Source organism: Vidua macroura, chromosome 8 (assembly GCF_024509145.1).
Source record: "Vidua macroura isolate BioBank_ID:100142 chromosome 8, ASM2450914v1, whole genome shotgun sequence".
NCBI lineage: Eukaryota > Metazoa > Chordata > Aves > Passeriformes > Viduidae > Vidua > Vidua macroura.
The window spans coordinates 35,571,993-35,579,387 of record NC_071578.1 but is presented as its reverse complement, the minus strand read 5'-3'; the positions used below and the strand labels follow the sequence as shown (position 1 = coordinate 35,579,387).

The following is a 7,395-nucleotide window of genomic DNA, read 5'->3' as shown; positions in this document are numbered from 1 at the left end:
GATGGCTGGTGGAGTTCCTTCATTGATGAATTGTGCACACAGAGCAGGCAAACAGCCAAGGGCATTTCCTGGGGCTCTAAGGTGCTGTATCAATCTGGTGACAGCAGGTGACAGAAGATGCTCTACACCTTTCGAGGTCTAGCTAAGGTTTTTGAAGTCATTGCTCCAGACTTGACCAACACAAACACAACAGTAGACTGAAGGACCAGAACAGCAGGCTGATAATTAGTGCACCCAAAGCCCACTCAGACCCAGCAAGTTAAAAATATTCACTTGGTCAGCAATGGGATCCTAGCACTAGTCAGGAGAAACAAATCTTTTGGTTTTCCTCTTCTATCTTCTCCCCTTCAAAAGCTGAGTAAGGCAATTCCTCACACTATATACACGTACACAGATCTGGTTGCACACAGAAAATCAACACAGCCATTCTTGAGGGGTTCAACTCTCTACCAGTGCTGAAAACTGTACTATTAAATGAAAGCTTTTATCTACATTTATCTTAACTGCAGAACCTCGTGTGCCTTTAAGGAGCTCTCTTTAAGAGCGATTTACATTTGATTACATTAAGCTTCATTTATTATCAAGGTTATTGCAGCAGAGAGCAGTGCAATGAATTAAAACCCTTTTCAGAGTAGTTTATAAGCATTCTTAAAGGGCTTGAAGCTCTATGATCAGTAACAACCTCATCAACAGCAACTCCCACAAAGTGCTAAAGAAGACAAATCATGATGCTTAAGCAGGGCTCACTGCTTTAACAGTTCTACAATGTGTTCTTACCTTTGCCCTGGAAAATGAGGGACAAACATCTGCTGTAGCTGTAGTTCAAAAGGTCTGGGTAGCTTTGCCATGCCAATTCAGTCTTCATCTCTGTACTAACGTGACAGGCACAATAAATCCAGTCCATGACTGCACTGCTCTGGCAATAGCAAGTCTCCTTTCAGTACTCATGATGACAAGTCTGACATGCAACTGATCTCCTCCAGTGAGAATTCTTAATCTTTATTAAATGCTAATTTAATTACCAAATAAAATACTTTAAAAATTAATTATTGCTAAAGCTCACACTGAAGCCCAAACTACTGTCATTCCCCGGTTTGCATTACCCTTTTAAGCAGTGGTACCCAAGGTTTCCAGAGTAACTGAAGGTTTGAGGCAAAGCAAAGCTCTAGGCTTTCTTCACTAACATCATGGCTATTTCAGCTACACATAAAATGGGCTTTTTGCTCCCTCTCTTACATGCTGCACAGCATCAAATATTGTATGCAAAATGATCCTTGATGCAAGCAAGAGAAAACACTTCCCGCTGCCCAGCTCCTCTGGGCACAGCTTCAGCAGAGCTGCTTCCCAGGGCTGCTGTGACTGTCAAGTGAACTAAGGGCAACACAAGCACTGCAGAAAGCCTTGAACTGCCTGACACAAGCGATGCCACGACTATTAATTGCTCTGGTATCACACAGAAGTCCTTTACCTTGTTCCAGACAACTGTTTCAACTGGACACTGCCTCCCTGCAAAGAGTGAACTAACAGCTGTAAGATAATCAGGAGCATTTAGCACTGTAGAACCCAACTCCATTTCCTGCAGAAGTGAGTAAAACCAAGGCCAGAGCTGCAGGGAATTCCCAGGTGAACGCTGCCCTGAGGAAAAGTGGCTCTAGCCCTGCTCTGCCAGCGGGCTCTTAAGGTGATCTTAAGCCAACCATTCCAGCACCACCACCCTCCTCCCAAAGTCATGTCCACTCGTGTTCCAAGAGAGTAAGAAGTGTGTCTGCCTCATGCTGGAGAAACTTCTGCAGCAACATGAAGCACCTGCCACAGCAAGAACTGCACATCAATCATGAAGGATCTCTATGATGTTTAGTGCATCCTAAACTGGGCACCAAAAATGGGCAAGTGAATTACAGCTTGGATTCTGCCTCTGAGCCCTCATCTACAGATTGAGATTCTTTAGTCATCCTTCAGGTTAATAGTGACATTGACTAAAAATCCAATACAGCAAAAACCAGGGAATATCTCACAGGGAAATGAAACACATCTATGTACCACTGGATTTGCATGATATGCACTAAATCACACTTCATGTGCACAACTGCTCATAAAGCCCCTCTTGTACAGTAAACACCAACTGTGTGCATCAAATGAAACAAGACTCCTGTGGGAAAAAAAACCCAGCACTTGGACATGCAATAGTACACAAGGGAGAATGGAAGAAGATAATTTTACATTAGCCGCTTCCTAATTTTTGAATATCTACCTTTGCAATCTTGGTGTTTCATAATTAAAAATGGTGTTTTAGTATTACCTGGTAAAATGACTGCATAATACCTTCCCCCCCCACCCTTTTTTCTTTTCTCCTTTTCTTTCTTCCATGTACAATAAGACTAAGTTGCTTTAGTATTTGTTGGTTTCTTGTTTTCCACAAGAGGGAGGATTTCCAAGGCAGGTAACAAATGTTGGAAAAGATGGAATATGGGCTGCACACAAAGAAATTACTAAGAGATTACACTGTGTGAGAAAGCTGTAAAAACAGTGTTAAAGAAAAAGACTGATTTTTAACTGTACTGACCTTTCTTTTGTATTATATCAATATGTCCTGCCAGCACAGAAACTTGGTGTTATGTAGTTCATTGCAATGACTGCATTTCCCTGCTTTTCCTAGTCGTACTCTCCAATTTAATGCACTGGAAGTTGCTCTCCACTTGAAGAACTCTGCTTGCTGCAAGCATCCGTACACATCAACCAACAAAGGTTTTCATTCAAGTCTTTTATTATAGCTTGAATTTTTTTTCACTGCATTTAAAAATCTAAAAAAAATAAATATTTGTTTCACAGCTGCAAGTCACATATGCATTAACACCACAAAATCTGGAATTTAACCAGAGAATGAAAAGTCAAATCCGAAAGTGTCCAGCTAAGCACAATCGTCTCAGGGCAATTATACTAAAAATAAAATCTTAAGAAAAAGGGAGAGGGGTGTTAAAGGTTATTTCAAATGCATTTATCTGGAAAAAAGTGAAAATTCTATTAGAAACCATAAACTACGCTTTCAGCATTTAAAAATAAACGTTTAACCTCTTGACAGCAACAACTGGCTGGTGCATCTTTTTCTTTTAAGCTGTATTCTCGACACATGACTGCAGAGGTTTCAAAACATAAATTAACCTCTTTTATAATTGTGTCCACTTAATTACAGAATCAGTCCTTAAAAATAAAACAGTGTCTTAAGTCAGCTTGTCCATCCACATGTTAAAAATGCCATTGGATGCGGTTTTGTATCGGCACTAAGTGACTGCTTCATGGATTGTACACTGTGAAGATGAATGTCTCTTGAACAATCACTTTCATTATTAAGGTTCTTAAAACAAACCAGAAAAATAGATATCTTCAGAAATCAGAGTAATCACTTTTTTGTTAAAAGCCATAAAATAAGCTCATATTCAATTACAAGCAATAGAAACCATACTGGTATCGGAACAGAACTATTTTATCACAAAAATTTATTATTTACAAAATGAAAAGTTACCAAGTGAATTTATCAGGGAAGAAGTTAAATGTTCTTACTAAGTGATTTGAAAAATTGAAGCAAGTCTCTCATGCACTCACACGCCAAATTGTTTGCATAAGGTGAAATGTTAATTCTTGTTAGTGAAACTTGACTCCCATTCACAATACTCTCATTTTTATTGTAAGATGGCAAAATCCACATGGCTCTGTACAGGAAGGTATGTATTAAGACCGCTCCTCAGTTTCGGAAATGATTTTTTTTTTTGGCTCCCATGAATATCCATACCACTGAACATTTTTTGCAAATAATCAGTTATATTATCAACTGCATCACTTAAATCCACTGAATTTACCACCACAAGAAAGACACGAAAACTCAATGATCCCACGTTACACGGAACTTTCATTTCTCAAGTTATACTAAACTGAAACCTTCATAGTGGTCTATAGCCTGGATCAACTTAGATTTCAGGGTTTCTTTATCTGTGTATTTTGGAAGATCAAGAAGATTAAAGCAAGTGTGAGCTACTGGCAGGTAATCTTCTCCCCCTCCTGTTGGCTGGATGACCAGTTTCAGACACTTCATTCCAAGAATTGGAATCCGATCACTGCCTGTCAGAAACACTGTCAAGGAAAAACAAAGGCTTGTAATTGTACCTAGCTGAAGACTAACATTGTCTGTGTCACATATGCTGTTCTAATCACTGCTGGCCTTTTGTAATCATTCCAGCAATGGCCAGCTTTTCACACCACAGTTCTGTCTGGAAGTCTGGAAAACAGGGAATAATGACTTAACCCTGTCTCCACCTTCTACATCTGAGCTCATAACTCTAATACAAGTGATCCACAAAGGAAAGTATTTCATTTTAGCATACGAAACCAAACAGTGCTTAAAAAAATACTATGAAGTTTTTCATGCAACAGAACCTCCTAACTTAAAATCCATTGGCCGTATCTTTACTGAGCATTTCCAAGAATCTTGTAAACACAGAATTAGTTTATTCAGTAAGTAATTTATTTGAACTGGAAACTAATCTGTGATCTATTCTAAGCAAATCCTCACTCACAGCAAGCTTTGATTACTTTATCATCTATACATTACCACTTATATCAGTACCTTGACAGATTTACCATCAATTACTACTCCAAATTTCCATCTCTGTGCAGTGAAAAACATGGAGGATGTCAACTGTATGTCAAAGCACAGGGAAAGATATCCTAGTTACCAAATAAATGTCACCAGCAGACTAGGCTGTTGGTGTTTTGGGGGGCTGGCTTTTCTTTTTTTTAAATGTTGCTCTGAGCTACTGTGATGTGTAACTACCCATCACCCAGAATGACTCAGGACACCCCCAAGAAAATCAGAGACAAGCTCACAATCTATTTTTTCTACTATGATTATTTTTCTCCCAAACAGTTAATCACATCATTACACCTTGCCCTCTTATAGCAGGAGCCTGAAATCCCAGTGATCCTATTCAGTTAGAAACTTCTGTGAAGTAATTTCAAATACTTACACAAAAACTGTTTTTTCTTCTCCAAAGACAACTCGTGAAAAACCTCCCAGAATATTTTAATTGTAGGATGGTCTGCCCAGTATTCTCCTTTGTATTCTGTATTCTAAAATGAGCAGGAAATGGGGTTATTGCTTGCTCACAGAACAGTTGGATAAGCTGACACTGCAGCAGAATGAATGCAGTTTGTGTACAGGGACACAGCAAGAGACCCTACTACCAACTTTCCTCACTCCATTTTCTTCAGCTGTTCAGTCTGAATTCAGTATAGGGACAGATGCCTGCACTGCAAAGCATTTTCAATCCCAACAGAGACCAAGGCTCACTGAGCTCTGACAATCAAGAATATTTACTTTTAATAACTGTGTGCAATCACTTCACTCTCTCATGTCTAATATGAAAGATTCGGGGTTCCATGGATTTTTCTGCCTCTCTTCCAAGTCTGATTTCCTTCAGAAATTAGGTGGAAAAAGCTAAAGCAGGAAGGTAAATAAAATTTTAGGATCTTCATTCACTGATGTTTTAAGATGTCAATAAATGACAGGAATCATGTTAATTAAAACAGAGTTCAAGAGGACACCTGGTTGTTTTTGCACCCTGAAATTAGAAGTACACAAAAGCAATAGCTAACTGTGGTTCTTACCTTCTCCAGCTCTTTCCAGTCATAATTTGTGTTCCCAATCACCATTGCCTGCAACTCGCTGGGCTGGAAGAGCTGAAGAACTTTACCTCCACATACTTTGTGGAAGCCTTCATGGAATGCACTGTATAAGGAAGCCACAGATCTATTGAAGATGTAATCCACATATGCATCTACAAAATCTTGCCTGTACAAAGAGAAAGAAAGAATTATGCTAAGGAAACAACGAGGAAGTAGTACATGTCATTCTTCTACCAATAAACCAGTGGGCATTTCTGTACAGAACAGAGCATAGAAAATGAATCTACAAGGAGCCTAATGTATTGCATTGTCTGCTTTATGTTACAACCACAGTGAAGATAAAATGGCACATGAATGTATTTCCCCACCACACCCCCGAGGGCAGTCTGCAACAGAAAAGCAGGAACATTTAATGTTATATACTTCAGGCACTACAAACATCTCCCTTATTTGTGTGCATTGCAGTGAACTGGACTAACTGGCAACAAGCTGAAAGGCCTGAATTGCAGGGAGCGTCCTGAAAGCCACTAATCAAACCCACTGTTCTATTTTTTAAAATTAAAAAGATTACCATATTTGCACTAAGAATGCAAATCAACTTCAAAAGGACGTTAGAGTCTTACACAGTAAATAGACCAGTGCCAAGGAGCTGGGATACTGAGGAACAGATGGCCAGTTATCTGTGCTTGGTACAAGGAGTTCTCAGATCCTGCTGGAAACATCTCCAGCAGCACTTAAGGGAGATCTAAAACTTCTTGGTGTGATACAGCATTTATGATAATTTTTGAAATCAGTGCCAGTGAACACTGTTTAGTTTCTGCACTGGCAGTGACCTCAGTTGTACATTACAGCTATCCCACCAACACATGTTCACTGTGGAAAGAGAGAATGCATTTCAACACCACCCCCAGTCTTGGAGTAATAGCACCAGTAGTTTACAGAATCATATGAACACATTTAGATGATATGTTTATTGAAGCTGCTGCACTGAAAATGCTGGAGATGACCAAAGTGGTGATCCACACTCCTCCCCTTCAGCACTCCATGAGATCTCCCTCTTATCCATGCTGTGCAATTACAGAAGGGCAGGTAACTTGTGTAACACTAACAGTGCAAGGCTGCTCCAGGGAAAAGTCGCTGATAAACTAATTTATATTATAAAATCAATTGAAGCATCATGGAATATTTGGAGCTTGAGAAAGAGGAATTCTTCATTACTGCAAGACAATGTGTGCTAACAATGCAGCAGGCATTCCATAGGCACCCTGAAACTTTTCCCATAATTCAACTCCCATTTTACAGTCACTTAGTGGCAGAACATCAAACCTACACCAGAGAACTGCAAAGCGACAGTGTTTTCCATGTGCATGCAGTTCTCATGGAGTGTGCTCTTTGCAGTCAATTCTCCCTTTACCCTGGGAGAAGTACAAGCACAGAGAATTCATAAAGATTAAGGAACAGACTGGAACATTCTGCAAAAAGGGGACAAGAGCGCCACCAGGTATATTCTGCCTATCCTCCAGGAGCAGAAAGGCATCAAAGGGCAGGAAAGACTGCTTTTATAAATAAAAGTTACAGAATCCTTGACCGAGGATAAAACCCCTCCTGTCACACACTCTTCTGACAACAACACTGGATTAACTTACTTAATGTTATCTGCTCTACAAAGGGAAAACTTCACTGAAATCATACTCACGTATGAATGAGCAGTTGTAATAA

The 7,395-nt window shown here is 39.6% G+C and overlaps 1 protein-coding gene across 4 annotated transcripts in view; it reads right to left on the bottom strand.

The window, feature by feature from the left end:
- Positions 1-3,659: 3,659 nt before the first annotated feature.
- The window catches only part of HERC4 (HECT and RLD domain containing E3 ubiquitin protein ligase 4), a 29,486-nt gene continuing 25,750 nt past the window's right edge, over positions 3,660-7,395 (bottom strand). For all 4 annotated transcript variants that reach the window (XM_053983392.1, XM_053983390.1, XM_053983393.1 and 1 more), the window contains 3 exons: positions 5,659-5,842; positions 5,019-5,121; positions 3,660-4,125 (listed from right to left, as the gene is read on the bottom strand). In XM_053983392.1, the coding sequence (XP_053839367.1) occupies positions 3,917-4,125; positions 5,019-5,121; positions 5,659-5,842 (496 nt within the window). In that variant the 3' untranslated portion in view covers positions 3,660-3,916. The remainder of the gene's footprint in view (positions 4,126-5,018; positions 5,122-5,658; positions 5,843-7,395) is intronic.